The sequence below is a fragment of the Triticum dicoccoides genome, chromosome 5B (assembly GCF_002162155.2).
Source record: "Triticum dicoccoides isolate Atlit2015 ecotype Zavitan chromosome 5B, WEW_v2.0, whole genome shotgun sequence".
Taxonomy (NCBI): Eukaryota; Viridiplantae; Streptophyta; class Magnoliopsida; order Poales; family Poaceae; genus Triticum; species Triticum dicoccoides.
The window spans coordinates 723,730,098-723,751,784 of NC_041389.1; the positions used below are offsets into that span (position 1 = coordinate 723,730,098).

Here is a 21,687-nt window from a genome sequence, read left to right on the forward strand (position 1 = left end):
AACAGCAATGCCTTTAGGTTAAATTCCTCCTGTTTGTGCTCATCCCACGTACATACACCGTTTCCATTCCACAGCTGTAAAAGTTCTTCAACTAATGGCCTTAGGTACACATCAATGTCGCTGCCGGGTTGCTTAGGTCCTTGGATGAGAACTGGCATCATAATGAACTTCCGCTTCATGCACATCCAAGGAGGAAGGTTATACATACATAGAGTCACGGGCCAGGTGCTGTGATTGCTGCTCTGCTCCCCGAAAGGATTAATGCCATCCGCGCTTAAAGCAAACCATACGTTCCTTGGCTCACTTGCAAACTCATCCCAGTACTTTCTCTCGAATTTTCTCCACTGCGACCCGTCAGCGGGTGCTCTCAACTTCCAGTCTTTCTTACGGTCCTCACTGTGCCATCGCATCAACTTGGCATGCTCTCCATTTCTGAACAGACGTTTCAACCGTGGTATTATAGGAGCATACCACATCACCTTCGCAGGAACCCTCTTCCCGGGGGGCTCGCCGTCAACATCACCAGGGTCATCTCGTCTGATCTTATACCGTAATGCACCGCATACCGGGCATGCGTTCAGATCCTTGTACGCACCGCGGAAGAGAATGCAGTCATTAGGGCATGCATGTATCTTCTGCACCTCCAATCCTAGAGGGCATACGACCTTCTTTGCTGCGTATGTACTGTCGGGCAATTCGTTATCCTTTGGAAGCTTCTTCTTCAATATTTTCAGTAGCTTCTCAAATCCTTTGTCAGGCACAGCATTCTCTGCCTTCCACTGCAGCAATTCCAGTACGGTACCGAGCTTTATGTTGCCATCTTCGCAATTGGGGTACAACCCTTTTTTGCGGTCCTCTAACATGCGATCGAACTTCAGCTTCTCCTTTTGACTTTCGCATTGCGTCCTTGCATCGACAATGACCCGACGGAGATCATCATCATCGAGCACATCGTCTGGTTCCTCTTGATCTTCAGCAACTTCGCCCGTTGCAGCATCATCGTGCACATCATCTGTTTCCTCTTGATCTTCAGTAACATCACCGTATTCAGGGGGCACATAGTTGTCATCGTACTCTTCGTCTTCGCCGTCTTTCATCATAACCCCTATTTCTCCGTGCCTCGTCCAAACATTATAGTGTGGCATGAAACCCTTGTAAAGAAGGTGGGTGTGGAGGATTTTCTGGTCAGAGTAAGACTTCGTATTCCCACATATAGGGCATGGACAACACATAAAACCATTCTGCTTGTTTGTCTCAGCCACATCGAGAAAATCATGCACGCCCTTAATGTACTCGGAGGTGTGTCTTGAACCGTACATCCATTGCCGGTTCATCTGTGTGCATTATATATAATTAAGTGTGTCAAAAATCATTACAAAACATCAAGAATAGATAATTAAGTGACCAAATTAATAGAAGTTCATCATCACATTAAAACCAAAGTACATACATAGTTCTCATCTAACAACATAAAGCTCTGCAGAGCATCTAAATTAATTAAACGATACACTGAAACTATGTAAAACATTTCAATGCGAAAACAAATGCGATCATAATCGCAACCAATGTAACAACTAATCCAACGGCACAATGATACCAAGCCTCGGTATGAATGACATATTTTCTAATCTTTCTAATCTTCAAGCGCATTGCATCCATCTTGATCTTGTGATCATCAACGACATCCGCAACATGCATCCAATATCATTTTCTCCTCCTCAATTTTTCTAATTTTTCCTTCAACAAATTGTTTTCTTCTTCAACTAAATTTAACCTCTCGACAATAGGGTGGTTGGAATTTCCGGTTCAACAACCTCCTAGATAAATAAAATCTATGTCACGTTGGTCGACATAATTGTCATAAACAATAAATGAACCAATAGTTATGAAAAGATAATATATACCACATCTGAATCATAGATAGGACGAGGGCCGACAGGGGCGGATACCAAAACCATCGCACTATATAAGATGCAATAATAAAAGTAAGAAAATTATACAAGTATCTATATAAATATACAAGTAAGATTTTTTTTCCTTTCAGAAAGAAGATAAGAACAGGAGGCTCACCACGGTGGTGCCGGCGACGAGATCGGCGTGGGCGATCGACGGCGGTGAAGACGGGGACGGGACGTGACGGACCGCTAAACCTAGACAAATATTGAGGAAAATGGAGCTTGGAGAGGAGAAAGCTTAAGTAGTGTGGCTCGGGCATTCCATCGAACACTTCGTGTGCATAGGAGGTGAGCTAGAGCACCACAAAGCTCTCCCCTCGCCCGCCACGAAAAACAGAGCACTGGGAGTGCTCTGCTCGCGGGCGAGGGGTAGATATAGGCAACTAATTGGTCCCGGTTCGTGCCACGAACCGGGACTAAAGGGCAGCCTTTGGTCCCGGTTCACTGCACCAACCGGGACCAATGGTTGTGGGCCAGGAGCGAGGCGCATTGGTCCCGGTTCGTCCCATCAACCGGAACCAATAGGTCCAGCCGAACTGGGACCAATGGCCCACGTGGCCCGGCCGGCCCCCGGGGCTCACGAACCGGGTCCAATGCCCCCATTGGTCCCGGTTCTGGATTGAACCGGGACTAATGGGCTGACCCGGCCTGGACCATTGCCCCCTTTTCTACTAGTGGTACTGTATTTTTGGAAAACCAAAAACAGAAAAAAAAACAGCAACTGGCACTTGGCACTAGATCTCTCCGTCCCATAATATATATAAGATGTTATTACATTAAATATATACTCAGCTAGCGACTGTTATCGCTGTGATGAGGGTAATTGCGATGTGAGGGGCCATTGACGATGACAGAGCAGGAAGCTAAATAATCATCAAGCTATCTAGCTAGCGGAGGTGGTATTGAATGAAAATGAATAATGGCATGTGAGTGTACAAGTCACATGGAGGGGGCTGCTGCTGGACCTGGATGTGATGTGATTGCTTCTTCCTACTACATACTACTGCTGTAAATCATCTATTCAATTTAGCTGGAGGGGCTCCCTGGATGCCCTGTTTACTGAAACAGACAGACAGTCTTGTGATTTTTTTCTGGGAGTCCCAAATAAAATCAGCCTTAGTTTGACCAAACGGGCCAGGATGGGAATGGGCCGGCCTGCTGTGGCCCGGACCTGGCCTGTCTATTTTATTCAGGAACATGGAGCTGGTCAAATGGTCCAATACCGAGGGGCTCGTGTTTCAGTGGGCAATATGGTCCAACCCATTTCTTTTACTATATTGCACAAGAACAAATAGCATTTACATAACAACATTATTTCAACTAGCACCATGTTCGCAATTCCTGTTTCTGTTTCTACCATGAATCGGCTGTATCATAAGGTAGCATATTTGTAACTCTGAAACACAAGCGGCCTTGGGTCAAGTGTTTGAAAAACATGTTTAAGCACAAGGGTAACAACCTTACAAAGACATGTGCATTGTAACAGTAGACTACAACCATGGGCTGTCCCTCCCCTCCCCGAGGCGCTCCCGCGGGCGCCCCCGGGAGGAACCCTAGCGCCGCCCCCTTCGCCTCAACCCCCTTCCTCGCCGCCGCCTGGGGGGTCGCCGGCCAAAGGCCGTGTGGCGTTGGCGGCGGCGGGGCGGCTCTCGCCCGCACGCAGTTGGGGACTCCGCGGGGCGTTCCCATCTGCCTGGTGGTGCCGGGCGTCGGGCTGGCCCCGCCTCGGCTCCCTCTCCCGCTCCCGGCGTCCCTCGCTGGCGCCGCCTCCTCCCCTCCGTGGTGGTGGGTGGTGGGGGATGGATCTGGGATCCCTGCCCAGAACCGGTGGATGGTGGGGTTGGTGTTGGTACCGGTGGCCGGCGGCCCAGGCGTGGTGGCGGCGAGTCGCGTGGCCTCTGCACATCGTGGAGGTGCCGGCCGTGCACGGGAGTTGGATTCCTTTGAACATATCTGGCTGAAAACTTGCTTTCGGCTATTGCCAAGGCCGGCGGTGGCGACGCTATCTGCATCGTTCCCTTCTTGAAGGCGTCGTCGTGGAGAAGTTGAAGGCCACTCTCTGCTACCTCTGGGGGAAATCCTAGATTGGATGATCGGATGACGGCGGCGCTCTAGTGTCATTCCCCCCTTTGGGGCGTCATTTTTGGAGGTACACACGTGATCGAGGGACCAGAGGTCGGATTCTTTGATGGAGCGGTGCTTCATCTCACCCATTGATGGCGGCGGATCTTGGCGGCATGGCGCTGTGGTGACTCGGCGTCCGATGCGCGGAGATCGACTCGCGCAAGAGGGTGACGTGGTCTGGCGTCGTGGTGGCGTCGACGGCAACTAGACCGGGCAAGGTAGATGGAACAGTACAATTTTGAAGATGGATTGATGGCAGGTGGGTGCGGCGGCCTCATACCCGGTAGGCGTCCTGGTTGAGGAGTGCGCCGGACCGGTGGGTGCCCCATACCCGGTAGGCGTCCTGGTTGAGGAGTGCGCCGGACCGGTGGGTGCCCCATACCCGGTAGGCGTCCTGGTTGAGGAGTGCGCCGGACCGGTGGGTGCCCCATACCCGGTAGGCGTCCTGGTTGAGGAGTGCGCCGGACCGGTGGGTGCCCCATACCCGGTAGGCGTCCTGGATGGGACCTTAGGACTTAGATGGTAGGTTTGGCTGCGAGGTCTGTTTGGTATTAGGCCCAGACTATCAGCATCCCTTCATCAATTGGATAGGAGTAGTGACAGATGTTGCCTAGACGGTGGCTTTAATTTTACTGTTGTATTACTTTATAAGGTCTTGTGTGAACAACTAATAAAATGGGTGCCTGCATCGTCCAGATGCAGAGGCCGGGGGTCTTTCTCCTTTTCAAAAAGAAAGAAGAAAACAAGCATGGGCAACTAAATTTGGTTGGACCCACTTGTCCCTGTGGGCCGACGGTGAGCGTCTCCCCTCGCCCAACTCAACTTTTCTATGAAGACACATGGGCCTTAAAATTATGGGTAGTTCAGTTAGCCAATTGTGACTACTGAACACGACAAGAGCAAAACAGAGTGGTATGTAAATTCTAGTGCTGGGGAAGCACAAGAGGGGCAAGAAACAGAGTGAAAACCAACGAAACAGAGGCTGCATTTACTCGGTACTGGTACTAGTAATTGAGAAGCGGGAGTAGCTATCCTACAGAGTGGGGCAATTTCATCCTGCGCCACTGGTCCTCCTCCTCCGCCTCCTCCTCCTTGATGAATTCCTACTGGGACTGGGAGGTCACTCTCCTCTTGGTATCGTCTGATCGATCATGGGTATTAGTAGTAGCTTGCCACGGTAGGGTAGGGTAGGGGAGGGACTACACTAGACTAGAGATGGGGAGTTAATCGGAAGGATGCATGCTGATCCTTGGTGGGCTGGGCCGTATGTATCAGATGCAGATGCAGTGCAGTGCAGTGGTAGTACGGCTTATGATGATCTGTTTGTGCTGTTTGTTGGCTGGGGAAATTAACTGACGGACTGTACCACAATCATAATCATTGTACGTACGTATGTAATTGTGGGTACATACGTACTGTACTAGAGAGTGTAGAGCAGGACACATGGATGAGTGAATGGCCCCTGCCTGAATCCATGGGAGCACCCTACCTACAGTGGACCAACAACAGCAGGCCAACAGGAACAGGAACAGATCACACGTACGTACGTACGTACCCAAATCAATGGAAATGAATGAATGGCACCAAAGCAAGCGAGCAGTCTGCTACATCCTCCCTCCTTCCTTCCTTCCTTCCTTCCTTCCTTGTGAGGAACAGCAAGAGAGAGAGAGAGAGAGAGGGAGTTGATTTGTAGCTCCCTCATGATTACTGATTTTATTCCCATCAGCATCACCACCAATCATACAAATACAATACAACCTCCTGTCACGTCAGTCTCCACCCAGCAAGCATTCAAGCTAGGTCACTCTCATTGTGAATTGAACAAGGTGCAGGTCAGCAGCATCCAGCAGATTTATATGCACAGCACAGTCACCGATTTATTACAACCAAAAGAGGCTAGGCTAGCTCAGCTGTACATTTACATTAATTAGAGAGTGAGAGGGAGAAGATGATCCTGCCTTCCTGCAGATGCAGGGCCCATAAACACGCCAAAATTTGGGCTCTGTCTTTCTTTCTTACTGTTAATAAGTTGTCGATCGATCCGGTGCTTCATCTATCTATCTATGGCACTCCGGCCGGCTATGGATGGCCTCTCGAACCATTCAGCGACAGCGACACCCCCCCTTTGTTTCCTTCCAGTGGGGTGGGGATGTCTGTCTGAAGCAGTGAAGCATGCATGCGTCCCGCTTCAGATCCATGCTCTGGCCTTCCGTATTGCCTTGTTGTTGGTTCAGGATTCAGGATGATCATGTCTCTGCTTGTGAGCAGGGCACCAGCTGTGTTGGTTGCGGCACCATAGAGGACGACGACGACCGCGTCGACGGCGACGTGGTGTGGTACTCGGCTGCGATGTCGCTGGCGACCCTGACGGCGTCGAGGGAGAGCCCGGCGAGGCCCCGGCGCGTGAAGCCGACAGAGTATAGCCCCGACTCGCCCTTCCACCCCTCCGGGAACTCCACCTTGGGGTACCCCTCCCCACTGAAGAAGTCGCTTCCCTGCACAACAACAGATATTTAACCGATTAGCATGATGTAATCATGAAAGGGAAGAGAAAACAAGTGTTGATTGTGTTTGGTCTCTCTTAATTTTAGTTGAGCAAGTGCAGTGCACCCTTATGTCTCTGTCAGTGTATTTGTCCGTTTATGACGCCTCATCATCATGACAACTACTAGTGCACCATAACAATGCATTCCACACTAACTAATCATAGCTTTATTACACTATCTGGATTAGCTTGACGATAAGACGAGTGCAATATGACACTCCCTCCGTAAACTAATATAAGAGCGTTTAGAATACTAAAATAGTGATCTAAACGCTCTTATATTAGTTTACAGAGGGAGTACTCATCAAGGGAGGCCATCAACCGCCGGCTGATGAATGTGCAACTAAATTAAGACTCCTACTGCTAACTATATCCTATAACTAGACTAGACCACCAGCTACTAGTGTGTAGTAAGTACTGTATAATCTATAGCATGTAGGAGGAGGAGTATAATGATCAAGTTGGTTGGTTGGTTACCTTGAGCCACTGTGGGACGTTGCTGTGGTAGCCGGTGGCCAGGATCACGGCGTCGGCCGCCACGAACCGCCCGTCCACCAGCTCCGCGCCGCCGGCCTCCATCCTTCTCACCCCGGGCACGATCTTGATCTCCCCGGCCCGGATCTTCTCCAGCGCGCCGATGTCCAGCACGGGCGTCCGCCCCTTGCTGTTCTTCAGCTCCAGCGGGCCCCCGTGGGACGGCCTCCGCAGGCCGAGCCTCGCGAGGTCTCCGCCGAGGAAGAGCCCCGCGAGGAGCACCAGCAGGCGGTCCACCAGCCGGAGCGGCAGGAAGCGGAGCAGGAAGACGGCCACGGAGAAGGTGGCGACGCCGAGCATCTCGCGCGGGAGCACGTGCACGCCGTCGCGCACCACCATGGACGGCCGCGCGCCATGGTCGCACAGGTCCAGGCACACCTCCATGCCCGAGTTGCCGCAGCCGACCACCAGCACGCGCTTCCCCCTGTACGGCTCGCCGGACTTGTACTCGGACACGTGGGACACGGGGCCCTTGAAGGCGTCGGCGCCGTCCAGGTCCGGGATGACGCGCTCCGCGTTCTCGCCCGTGGCCACCACCAGCCACCGCCCGATGTACTCCGTGACGACCCCGGTGTCGTCGTCGGAGGCCTGGACCCGCCAGAGGCCGGCGGCGCTGTCGAAGCGGGCGCAGACGACGGACTGGCGGAAGCGGGGGCGGACGTGGAAGGCGGCGGCGTAGGACTCGAGGTAGGCGACGAACTGGTGCTTGCTGGGGTACTCCGGGTAGTGGTCGGGGAAGGGCATCCCCGGGAGCTGGCAGAAGTGCTTGGGCAGGTGGAGGCGGAGGCGGTCGTAGGTGCGGCGCTGCCAGAGCGAGGCGAGGCAGTCGTCGCGGTCGAGCACGACGGAGGGGACCCCGCGCGTGTGCAGGCACGCCGCCGCCGCGATGCCCGCCGGGCCCGCGCCCACGATGATGGGGCCGTTCACCCACATGGTGCGCGATGCCGCCATCATGCACGTATCTATGTAGACTCCGTCGGAGCTAGCAGTGGCCGGAACCAGTGGACTGAGAGCTGGAGTGAATCGATCGACGGAGAAGAGGAGGATGGATGGATGGAGTGATGAGGGGAGCTGGGGAAGAAGAGGGGAAGGCCTCTTTAAATAGGGCCGGTGAGCAAGAGGAGACGTAGATTCATTTGCGCGGCCGGCCAGTTAAAATTCCCGCGCTTTGCTTTTAGTTGGACATTAGCGCCATACCATGCAGTACGGTCGATTGATCATTTAGGTCCATACTCCCTCCGTTTCTAATATAAGCCTTTTTTTTAAATTTTAATAATCGTTTTGCTCTGTATGTACTTCGTATTGGAATCTCTATAAAGAAAGCATGTATTCAAGAATGGAGGGGCGGTCTCTAAATATAAAACCTTTTAAACATTTCAATATGTAGACGTAATTTTAGAGTGTAGGTTCACTCATTTTGCTTTGTATGTAGTCTGTATTGGAATCTTTATAAAAAAACTTATATTTAAGAACGAAGGGCCCCGGATCTAAATATAAAACCTTTTAAAGATTTCAATATGAATTACATATGGATGTATATAGACGCTCATTCTACTTCATATGTTGTCAATATTGAGATCTCGAAAAAGGCTTATATTTAGGAACGGAGTGATTACTATATAACTAGCACTAGTATATACTATATAACTAGTGCTAGTAGACCGATGCTAAATTAATTTTAGTTTAAGCACATATACAGATCAATCAGTATAAGCACATCTTCGATGTCTTGCAAAATTCTTTTATGTCATACACATATACTTATCTTGTTAAATTAACTATTAGATCGGTCTTTTTGGGATAGTTGGTTGATCCAATAGATCATGTGTATCATTGACTCTCAGGTGCATCCAACTCCTTCCACTTGATTCAAATTGACTCTTAGGTATATCTAACTCCTTCCACTTGCTTCTCAAAAAAAAAAAGACCTTCCACTTGAATTTCAAATCGACTCTCAGGTAGATCTAACTCCTTCCACTCTAGCCCCGTTTGGGTGGCCATCCGCTTGAAAGCATGCCATCCCGTGATCTGGAGCGCTTGTAGTATGCCTCGAGGTATATAGGAGGTGATAGTGAACATACCTCGTCAACTTATATGGGTGTCCCTATCGGTTTCCAAAACAAGTGATCTGAGGCGGTTGAGCCAAGACAACTCACAAAGGATCTATCCAAGTAGATGGCCTTTCATGAGCCGTCGCGCAGAAACCTTTCGTCAACCCTACAAATCTATTTGAGGGCGCAACGGGTGGCGGTGCGAGACTCATGCTCATCACATTACGTGTAACATTGATGCATGCAAAAGACTAATACTTGGGTTGTGTTGGTATTGCGGTGGAAACAATAATTGAGCTTTTCTAACCAGCTTTACTTGTTTTACAATGTTGTGTCTTTTTTTAATACAGTATAATCACATATGCTCACACACATACACTCGGCTCCACGGACGCACGCACATCCTATTCCTATGAGCACCTCCAAGATGTTGAGCCGGCACATGATTGACAGAATCACCACATACGTCTTTTAGCCAACAAGAACATCTTCTTCCACTAAACAAACATCATCAGAAAGACTAAAACAAACAGAAAATGCACAAACCAGTGTCAAGTGTACAACTTGAATCCTAGCTAGTGGACTGATTCCATCATAGAAAGCTAACCATCCGAGCTATGCTTACTTTAAAGACTAGTTTTACCGGCACAAACCGCCCGAATGTAACATTGCCATTGGGAGGTGAAGCACTTAGGACTCATGCGCTCTCATTCATATTAAAGAAACGTTAGCGGCGCATTTGATGGCCACATTCCACTAACTAGAGCTAAACTAGTTTATGAAAATGTGTACGAATATCTGATGCACATGATGATAGATATAATTAAGAAGTGAGTTCGGCTATCTAACTGGAGTATCACCATCCCAACCCATCGCATCGCATATGGAGTACGTGTACAATCATCACCATGCATTAGTTTACTTCATCGTGGCTTATAAATCATAAACAACATACAAGCGGCAAAAGCTATGATTCGGCCGGCCGTACGCACTTTGTGCAACAAAATTAAAATCTACAACCTTTTGGGAAAGTAGCTACATACCGGCTTTGTTTGGCAACATGGATGGAATTAATTTGTTTGTAGCTATAGCTAACTTAGCTGCTCCATATCATACCTATTTGCAACTTTGGTATATTGATTGTAGGGTGGATGCCAAAAGCTGCTTTTTGTCCAAGCATCTGATTCGTTTCAGCTCGATCCATCCATCGTGCACTAGTTAATTAGTTAGTGTACGTCGTGATCAGGTATGAAGCAAAGGAAAGCAAAGCAAAGCAAAGCAAAGCAAAGCAGCAACTTAATTAACCATCGATCGACCTTCATTGGTGATGAGTGAGTGAGTGCTCCATGAGCCCAACTAACTATATAAAGTGCCACCTGCTGCACTTATATTACTCCTACATGCATAAGCTCCAACTCATCGACCATTTTATTTTGATGTTTGTATTGCGTAAGGTCTGTTTGATGCGGCAGCCGGCCAACACTATTCGGCCGGCTTTCAACTTTTCTTCTTCTTTCTTTCTTTCTTTCGAGGAACTGGTAGTATAGCACTCTCTCTCGATTAGAAAAAAAGAGAGTGTGATTTAAAAGAGGGTTGAAACAAGGGTGGCATGTGAACTACTCTTGAAAGAAAATATTATAAGAAGCCACATACAATTGGTATGTTCTTGATATTAATAAATTTTCTCTACCAAAAAATATAAGAGATACGAAGGTGGATTTCCTTCACAGTCAAATTCACTGTCTCGGGATTTTCCTACGCAAGGCATGCTGATCTCCCCTTCCATATGTGCCATATGACATAGATTACATGGCCGCTCTATGTTGGAGGTTTAGTGACTAGACATTGTCAAGTTTCCCCCAGTATATCAGTTATGCTCTAAGATTATGCTGCCATCTATGGCACCCTTACCCAACATACCCAAATTTCAAAACCACATGGGAGAATGGCCAATCCTTGGCCATCCCCTAAGCCCTAATTGTGAAATTAAATTCTAGATGCTAGGATCTTCCGATGTAAAACAAAACACACGACGAGCTTGCAATTGGCGGCCAAATCTGTCTTTCAGATATTTGTTGCAATGGCCAATGCCACCTGCTGCACTTATATTACACACATACATAAGCTCCAACTCATCGAGCATTTTATTTCAGTATTTATGTTGCATAAGGTCTGTTCAATGCGGTGTACGGCCACCACTATTGGCCGGCCTTCAACTTTTTTTTTTGAGGAAATGGTAGCATGTGTCTTTCAATGAGAAAAAAGTGTGATTTACAAAGAGTGCTTGAACAAGGGTGGCATGCGAACTACTCTTCAAAGAAAATATTATGAGGAGTTGAGTGTGTAAATGGTACCTTCTTGATATTAGAAAAAATGTTTCCTTTATAAGAAATATACGAGGTACGGAGATGGATGTCCTTCATGGCCATTCATCTCGTATGGCTTTTCCCAAGAAAGGCATGTTGATTCTTTCCTTCGATATGTGCCAAATGACATAGATTAGATGACCACTCCATACTTGAGGTTTAGTAACTTGATGTCATCCAGTTACCTCCATTGTATTGGTTTATGCTCTAAGATTGTGCCGCCGTCAGTGGCACTGTTACCCAACATTCACCAATTCCAAAACCACATGAGAGAATGGACAATCTTTTGGCACCCCCTCATTATGAAGTTTCTAGCCGCTAGGGTTTTCCTATGAAAAATGAAACACTCAAAGAGCTAGCAACTGGGACCACATCTGCCTTCGAAATCTTTGGAAGTATAAAGCTTTGTTTGTGACCGCTGAATTGCACAACTTAGCGTAAATTGGCCGAGTATTCTCCTGGGTAGTGATTATTGTCTAATTGTCGATGTATAATTGTACATTATCGATGGGGGCATACCCTACGGGTCTGGAGTTCACCTACGAGGGAAGTCCCAGACGATAAGATCCTAGTGAACCTAGAAAAAATTAAACCCTTTTGAGAACCTTTTAAAAGTTCTACCCATATCTGTTATGACCGCAATTCATATTAGATATAGTAATTCCATCCAGACATAGTCAATAGACCTTACTAAACTAGTGAAGGAAACAAGGCTTAAGAGACCCTCGGAATCCGAATCAGTCATGGTAGAGTAAACACTCGGAAGGGGTAAGTTGGACACGTCATAACCAGGACTATAGAGTTACAGATGAATATATTCGTTATAACCACTTGATACCAGATTGTATGTACCTAGTTACCATCATGTCCCGCTATAACCGGGATTGTAGAGTTAAAGATGGATCAACGTTTATAAAGAATTTCTGCCAAAATGATCAAGTCGTCCCGTGAGACTACACTCATGTTCTAGATCAAGTCTACACATTGGTAACTATTCACTGATCAATACAGATCTATAAGCAGGACACATGACTATTACCCATATCAGGACTGAATCTTGGTAAAAAACCATCATATCTGCATTACCACAGACGAGATACGTACCTTCCGACAAAACTACTCTCTATTATTTCTCCATCGCTTCCCATTAGATCGTAAGATTGATGGTGAATCATTCCTCGACATTATTGGATTTAGAAATAGGTAATTATCAATTATTCATTGGTATCTATCCGACTGTGGGCTTCAAATCCATTTATTTTGTAGTTTTTTTTTCAGAACTGTCGCTTTTAATAACTCATAATGTCGCATCAAGCAGATATGAGTATATAGGTGGATCTTAATTCTAAATCTCTTTTACTTTTTTTAAATCATATACACTTGTTTGTAACAGTTTTGCATGTGAATTGATTTTGTTGTTGTGTCAAAGTTTTCTTTATAGAGAAGGGGGTTGGAACCCCAGCCAAAGTTGTCTTGTGAAGGTGTCTATGAGATATGCAATTAGGCCTGGCCTCGAGTATTGGCTGAGTGACTATCATAAAATCCACTGTCGAGATGGTGATTGGAGCACAACTTCATGTCCAAGGTGAAAACTCTTATTTAACCTTCACTGGGCGGGCTCGGCAGCGAAAAACTTGTGCCGTTACCATATTGAAGGCATTGTCTTCTTGCTGGCGTGTTGGCCTTCATTGCTTAATCTCGGCAATCATGATGAAAATACTTGTATGTGACGACCATGACGGTCGCTTCTTGAAGGCTTTGTTACGGAAGAAGTTGACTTAGTCGTAGGTGTTATTGATTCGGGCGTGTTGTCTATGTTTTGAAGTCGGTTTGTTGATGATTTTGGTCTTATCGCCTTTGCATCAACTTTAATAAGGATAAATGATAGATGTGTGCATAGGTGTTTCAACCTCCCTTTCAAGAAAAAAATGAGATATGCAAACCATTTGAAAACAGTAGTAGACATTGGCCCGGTCAACATTTATATGTGGCCATATCTTTTTATCTACGTGCATGTTGATAAAACAATGCAATTGCACTCTGCGGTGCAGAACTGATAGTCAGAAACGTTCTTATATTATGGGACAGAGGGAGTAGATAATATGCATGCATGTGTTTGTCGTGGAGTAGTTTCCACAAGAAGGGTAGGAGTATAATCTTGAACTCAGCTCAGCATGCTGCGAGTACGTGTATGTGTCTAGACGGAGTGGGCTTGCAACTAGTACTAGCTGGCAGTTGACGATTTGGAGCTCTCAACAGTTTTGCAGGCATGGCACAGCCGTCCGTCCATCTTAATTTGGTGGAGTCGATCTTGATGATGGGTCAGTCCATGGATCATGGATGGAGCAGTTGAGTGCACGCAGAGCCACAAACCCATCCCATGCCATGCATACTTAGGGAAACTCCAACGCACGACCCTAAATGAACGTCCGTTTCATCCGCTTCTCGTCCATTTGGGAGTGACAATAGAGTCGTGTCCGTTTGGTGCGCCCAACGCGCGGTGGCATATCGACCGCATTTCGTCCGCACACATTTTGTTTTTGCAAACACATATTTTTATTTTCATCATTGATTTTTAGTACATTAAAGCGCATCTACCAAATCTTAATTAGAATAGCAAGACCAGTAAAAAAATAGAACCACAAGAAGACATTTTAGAAGATATCCAACTTCCATAAGTACTTCTGTAAGTTGGATTAGTGCCTTCTCGATGCGTTCACTGTTGATCTGCGGAGGCTCGATCTTGCGTGCTTCTTTCTTCTCCGAGTCTAAAGAAGTGGACGTTGCTTCTTCGCACCTAGTCTCATCTCTAGCCTCTATTCTATCATCAAGCGCAAGAACAACTATTAAATTATGCTCTGTATATCAATAGATATCTATTCTTCTTTCAATAATAAAAGCTGCGTCCATTCTACACAATAAATATTTGAGTATAAGTAAAACTAGCCATATTTGAGAGCACAACCGAAGCTAAAGTAGCACATATCCCTTCGTTTGAGCACTTGACAAACACCCATTCACGATGTTCCGGCGTTGTAGACACAAGACGCAAGACCTTCCTTGGGCAGTCGCCGTACTTTATGAGTGCCAATGGTGCGCCAACGAGCCTTTAGGCTAGCACCGAGCCCAGACGACGGCCGTTCGTGTATTTACCGGCGAACCGCCGACGGGGTAGTTCCGAGCAGCTAAAGGCGGAGTCAGATTATGAGAGCCGCGTACGGCAAATTTGACAAATTTGACCTGTGAAAGAAATCAAATCAAATGAACTGACCGTGAAACTATTTCACGCGGCTGACCTTTTTGTGTGACGCCCGACACGAAGGCGCCATACTACACTGTGCAACGCCTCACAGATAGGCGCTACACGCCTGACCAGCGTTGCACCCCAGACTGCCTAAAAATTGCTAAGTCATTGTGCAGAGCCTAAGAGCTAGGCCTAGCTCTCATGCGCTGCACTAATGGTTGCACTACAAAATGAAGCAACCACTAGTGCAACGCCTAGAAGCTAGGTGCTACACTGTATAGTGTCACGCCTAGCTCTCAGGCGCTGCATACTGACTTAGTAATTTTCGGATCACACGGGTGCGACGCTGGCCAGGCGTGTAGCGCCTATCTATGAGACATTGCACAGTATAGTGTGACGCCCTCGTGTCGGGCGTCGCACGAAAAGGTCAGCCACGGGCAGTTCATTCTGTGATTTGATTTGTCTATAGGTCAAATATGTCAATTTTGCCGCCGCCTACACAGACCGATCGATGGATGGACCCGTCCCTTTCCTAGCTCCCTATGACCCATCCATCCATCGTAACAGAGCAGAGCAGATGAGAGGTACTAGTATGAATGAATGATCCATCGTCCTAGCTACCGATTGTCTGTACTGCAGTGTACGTATGATGAGCACGGCAGAACGGAGCAGAGCAGAGGTGAATAATAACTTCATCATGCTGAGGTAATCGGCAGTCATTCTTCAGACTCAATCAATCAATACTCCTATATGGTATGCATCCATCAGAGCTGAGGTCGATCACATTATTGCTGCTGCTGCTGCTGCAGCAGCACATTAAACTGCTCCATCGATCATGATTCATGAAGCAGGCCTGCATCCGCATGCACATAAATAAATGATCGGCTGAAATCTCTCCGTCCCTTGGCCGATCCATCGGCACCACCGTCACCACTGACGACTGACTCAGCCAGGACTTAATCCCCAAGTCCTGGTAGATGCACACCACAGCCATACTGTTTTAATTAAATTTGATTGTGCTTTCTGCGGCTTCCCTAATTAGCTTTTGTTTTCTAATGGGCTATGATGAAGATTCTACAGACCTTTTTGCACCTCGGCCATCAACTCAAACCGCCAAGCTTTACTTCCCCTTTATTAGTAGATGATCAATCGAGTTACCAATCATCAAGATTAAGTATTGTCCTCCTCCTCCCCCCTTTTTGGTAGCTCAAACTGGGTTTTCTAGCTAGCTTAGCCAAGGCAAGGTTCCTTGCATTGCCTTTTCACCCACTTGCACCCCACGATGCCCATTATTACCATTATTATAGAACACTTGCGGATTAATCTATGGTGCAAAGTCCAAAGGTGGACCTTGCAAAGCTGCTAATTGCATACACACATGTCAAAAGGGGTGAGAGGAATAAGCAATCAACGAATCACGCATCTAGCCATAAGCTCCTTTTCTTTCTTCAAAGTAATGTATTACAAACACAAAAAGGTTCAAGTTAACAGTGGAGCAAGTTCCTTTTGGTACCCGTTATTCGTGCTCAACCGACAGTTTTAACCATGCTATTAAATAAAAAGAATCTCAAGTTACCCAAGTTCCTTCCACATTTTGCCCTTTGTGGCCGTCGACATGGAAGTCATTGTTGCAAAATAACAGAAAATATGAGTACAAATTTTATCAAATAATTGAAAAGACCACACATCAATCAATCTATGGAGATTAGATCTTGCGGATTTCTAATCTAGAATATCATGTAATGCTTAGACTTCTTAACTTGTTAATTACTACTTTGAATTTAACATATTTTTATTTAATGTTATTATTATTTATAACTATGTTGAATTCCAATTCCGATGTTGACTGATGTACTTTCTGAATTAAAATAATAGTTTAATATATATTGAGTTCTCAAATTGACAAAATTAATGTTCAATATATGATGTATAATATAATTGTAAGAATTTTAAACATAAGGTGCGCTTGACTTTGCATAGTCTTTGGTGCATGACTTTGACTACTAAGATATACCACAATATATATGGATGAATAATGTCACCGTAATTTACTGCAAAATTAGTTATCAAACATGTTTCTATACTAGTTTTGTAGAGTTAATATAAATGAAAATCATAGTCAAACCGTCAAAGCTGTGCGTTGAGAATGAGACAAGGCCAAGCGCACCTTACAAATTGAGGAGTTTCTAAAAATTCCTTAAGCTTGATTTAGTCTCTAACTCTAAAATAAGTTCCTTATATAATCATGCACTTTCAATATAATTTAGATAATAAATTTCCATTTTTGCTGTGGAATAATTATCACTTAGTTATGCATGGTAAGGATATGACTTTGTCATTCATGTGAAAAGGACATGATTTTTATGTAACTATAATAGTTTGTACCATGGCACTCGTGTAATCGGTGTTGATCCGCCAAATTGGTATGGCATGCGGGATGACTACGTTAGGATGTGGATCCAATTTTGAATATAGTAAAATGTAGAATGTACTCCTTGGATTGGACAACTTGACATTTTCCTTTGGTAAATAGTGTAAAAGTTATGACTTGAGAAAAATTGTAGTGGAATCCCCTCTGCCCGCCGCTCCGGTAGCCGATGGTGGGGACGAGACTCTTGGTGCCTCAACTCCAGTTAGTAAATAGGTTAGTATTTTATACCTCGCACATGTAGTGCTCAGGTGGATGGTGTCAACTCATCATTAAGTTGGTTGTCCACACTCCGATCGTCCTTGAGTTTTTCCATCGGGAATGGAGCTTCGGCGTGATGGCGAGATCTCACTGAGAGCTTCAGATCGATTCAAGGTTCAATGACGACGACAACAACTACTCTGGGGCGTTGGTCCTTAGGGGCACGTGTATGAAAACTTTCAAGTTTTCATTGACAAGGTCAGGTGGGCTCCGAAAAAGGAAGCAGTGGCAGCAGTGCGTCGGCGGCTCATTCTGTCAGCTGTGGCGATCATTCGGTGGTCCATAAATCTCAATGTAAATATTATTATGTTTAGTATGCTTTGTACTTTTGGTGGACCTTTGTAAGAGACTAGGGTCTTTTTTGAAAGAAAAGGAAAAACTATTAAAAATGTCATTCACTCCTTAAAGTACATCATCATGTGATTTTAATTATTCAAAGAGAAATAAGTAAAGTAGCAACTCCTCTACGCGACAAATGTACTGTGTCACATGTGCTGTGCACCTAGAGAGATGATGAGCAAGCTTTGTATTGATGGATCCTATAATCCAAGTGCAATGAAGTACATAAATAAATTAACTACTAGCATATACTCTACTCTGCACAAGATTGATGAGATCATGGACAAATGGCCATTGAGGAGATGCGGAACCATATGAGCTATTCTGATAGTCAATTCAGGTGTGCAAAGTTTGAATCTCTCGTAGTCAATTGAGGTGTCCAATTGTTGATTTTGTTCACGATGTTGACTAGGTTGTCCTCCTAGTGGGGCCCTTTAGCCAGGAAAGATATTCTTTCTCCCCATGGTCATTTCGAGATCGGCTCAAGCAACACGTACCAAGTGTTCGATGTTTCTCCCGATGGGATAATTTACTTATTGGGTTTCTATAAGCTAGAGCTGATGGTAAAGATGAGGTGTTAAATATTTATTATTCCAACGTAGGAAATATCTATCTTTGAGGAGATGTGGAACCATATGAGCTATTCCGATCCAAGTCCTTGCATATTCTCTGTTTATTGCATTTTCCTTTCATATAGTGAATTGGCTAAGCATTGAGAAGGTTATGAAAGCAATCTTGACTTTGAATAATTTCCCATTCCGAGAAATAAGTAACTGGAATTTTCTGAACTCATAAATTGAATATTTTGAATTGATTATTTTTGCATCATGAAGTTATGTTCGGGTTTGTCTAACAAGATCAAGTTAGTTTCAGCTAGAAAGTGATTGTTTTTTGCAGCATACAAGTATTATAGGAGATATGTTAATTAGTGTGTTCGATGGTGCTTCAAAACTTCTTTAGTGATGCCAGAAACATATATTAAGGTTGCTGATTTTTTTATTAGTTATTTGACGCTTTCAAACACATTAGTCAATAGACCGAGAACTATGCATGAATAGTGATCTCTGCTTGGTTATGTGGAGATGGATTTTGGTTGATCATATTTCCTAGAAAATTATTATTTTTTTGACAAGGGGAATATATTAATATCGCTAAGATACCAATTACGCCCATCCTCTACAACAACGCAATGTCGTAAAGACATTACAGATGCACAGAGCCAAAAGATAAAAAGAAGAAGAAGAAGAAGAAGAAGAAGAAGAAGAAGAAGAAGAAGAAGAAGAAGAAGAAAGAAAGAAAGAAAGAAAGATCCCACTACAGTGGTCAATTCCTTGTAACTGCAGCACGAACCACCACCTAGACAACACCCAAAGTCCAAATTCCCCAAAAGCGATGCCTCCAAGAAGGAAACAGTGCACACGCATTGTCATCGTCCGATCCTATATCTTAGGTTTTCATCCGGAGAAGAAGCGTGCTCCCAAAACAATGCCTTCAACTCCGTCAGGCACAACCAATTAAGGCTAGGCCTTGGGTTTTCACCCTATAAGCTAAGACTATGTATTTCGTCTGTGCTGCCACCCCCACTTGTCAATGTCGCTGCTACAAGTCACGTATCACCAAGCAAAGTCCTCATTGCCATGGGGATATTATTTCTTTTAGTTCTGAACTTCATTTGGTTGTTATTCTTGAATCTGGTGGGTCACTAGCTACTGAATGTTTCTTTTATTGAGGAAAACTAATTTGCAAAATAAATCATTTCATGTTTTAATTTGATTATGCTTTCCGCAGCTTCCCTAATTGGCTAGCTTTGTTTTGTAATGGGCAATGATGAAGATTCTATGTGCCTTTTCTACACCTCGACCATCAACTCAAACCGCCAAGCTTTACTTTCCTTTTCTTTCCCTTTATTAGTAGATGATCAAATGAGTTACCAATCATCAAGATTAAGTATTGTCTTCTCCCCTTTTTGTAGCTCATCATCAACTCAAACTGGTTTTCTAGATAGCTTAGCCATGGTTCCTTGCCTTGCCTTTTCACCCACTTGCACCCCATGTCCTCCCACGATGCAGATTATTACGATTATTATAGAGCACATGCAAATTAATTTACATGCAAAGTCCAAAGGTGGACCTTCCAAAGCATACATACATGTAAAAAGGGTGAGAATAAGCAATCAAGGAATCATCTATCTAGTTAAGCGGCTTACTTCAAAGCAATGTATTACAAACATAAAAGTATAAAATTAACAGAGAAAGAGGTTCCATTTCTCAAGTTACCCAAGTTCGTTCCACAATTTACCCTATGTTGCAAAATAGCATATTTTTTCAGTACAAGTTTTATCAAATATTTGAAAAGGTCATATATCCATTTTATAGTGACTATCTTATTAATGATATGCAAATTTATAATCCAAAATATCATGTAATGCTTAGAGTCTTTAACTATTTTAATTTAGAACAAACTTTAACATAATTTTTCTTTAATGGTTTTTTCATAATGAATTACAATAATGTAAATTGAATTTTCCAATAAACAAAAATAATGTGTGACAGTAATTCATAACAAAACTAAGGATTTTTATAAATTAACGTAAGTACAAATTGCTAGGAGTTTGTAACAAATACCTTGAGCGCACATTAATCTATAACTCTGAAATGACTTCTTTGTCCTGCACTTTATGCACAATTTAGATAACAATTTTTCATATATATTTTTTGGCGGAATACGTGTCACTTAGTTTTGAACTAACACACACCGACTTTTTTTAACACAAAAAGGTTGATTTTAAGAATAATACATAGTACTCCCTCCGTCTCAAAATAAGTCTCTCAACTTTGTACTAACTGTTAGTACAAAGTTGTATTAAAGTTGGGACACTCATTTTGGGACAGAGGGAGTATAATATTGTCTGTGTGCCGTTCATGTGACCGAAGTTCAGCCGCCACATGCGCCTGTCATGCGGACAACTATATCAGAAGAATATAACATGTAGGATATGTATTTATATTGACTTTGTACTAACTGTTAGTACAAAGTTGTATTAAAGTTGGGACACTCATTTTGGGACAGAGGGAGTATAATATTGTCTGTGTGCCGTTCATGTGACCGAAGTTCAGCCGCCACATGCGTCTGGCATGCGGACAACTATATCAGAAGAATATAACATGTAGGATATGTATTTATATTGAGATTTTTTTGTTGTAAAAGGGTAGATGTTGCGACTTGAGGAAAAACAAAAGGGAAGCTTTTACAGGAAACGTACACTGTCCTGTGATCTTAATAACTTTAAAGAGCAACTCAACTCCTCTGTGCTGCAAATGTTGTACCCTATGATGGACGTGCAGTGAAGTGCCCTACCCTGTACTACTACATATACCAACAGACACGCACGCAGGGCTCTCAAGACGTGCAGAATGAAAACAAGCAAAATAACTGCTACCACTGCTAGCATATGCTCTGCTCTACTGAAGATGAGATAATGGACATCTGGCCACCAGCACCAGGTGGACATGAGTGTCAATCAGGAGGGCATTCAAGAAAAGTTAATGACCGATGATGCATACCGTTCCGGAGTACTTCTGTCCAATTCTTAACTCTACAACTAGAAGCGTTAGCAAGTCGCCAAGAACACATACGTGTGGTGTGTTATCAAGGGGGGAACTGGAATCTCAAATCAGAAAACGCAGAAAAAAAAGGTTTAGCGGGAAGCCCATAAAAGGGTTTGTTTGCACCAGCAACAAAAAGAAATAACCGAGCAGGGTTTACTTGAGAAAATTTACGATGGTCTCCAAGTAACAAGAGCCGTCAATTTTCTTAAGAGTTTGCTTCGGCACACCCTAA

At 44.6% G+C, this 21,687-nt stretch overlaps 1 protein-coding gene across 1 annotated transcript; it reads right to left on the reverse strand.

The window, feature by feature from the left end:
• Positions 1 to 5,861: 5,861 nt before the first annotated feature.
• On the reverse strand, positions 5,862 to 8,237 carry LOC119313033 (probable indole-3-pyruvate monooxygenase YUCCA9). The gene is made up of 2 exons (XM_037588848.1): positions 7,102 to 8,237; positions 5,862 to 6,574 (listed from the first exon to the last, which is right to left on the reverse strand). The coding sequence occupies exons 1-2, from the start codon at positions 8,110 to 8,112 to the stop codon at positions 6,326 to 6,328; spliced, it is 1,260 nt and encodes a 419-aa protein (XP_037444745.1). The 5' UTR covers positions 8,113 to 8,237; the 3' UTR covers positions 5,862 to 6,325.
• Positions 8,238 to 21,687: the final 13,450 nt, after the last annotated feature.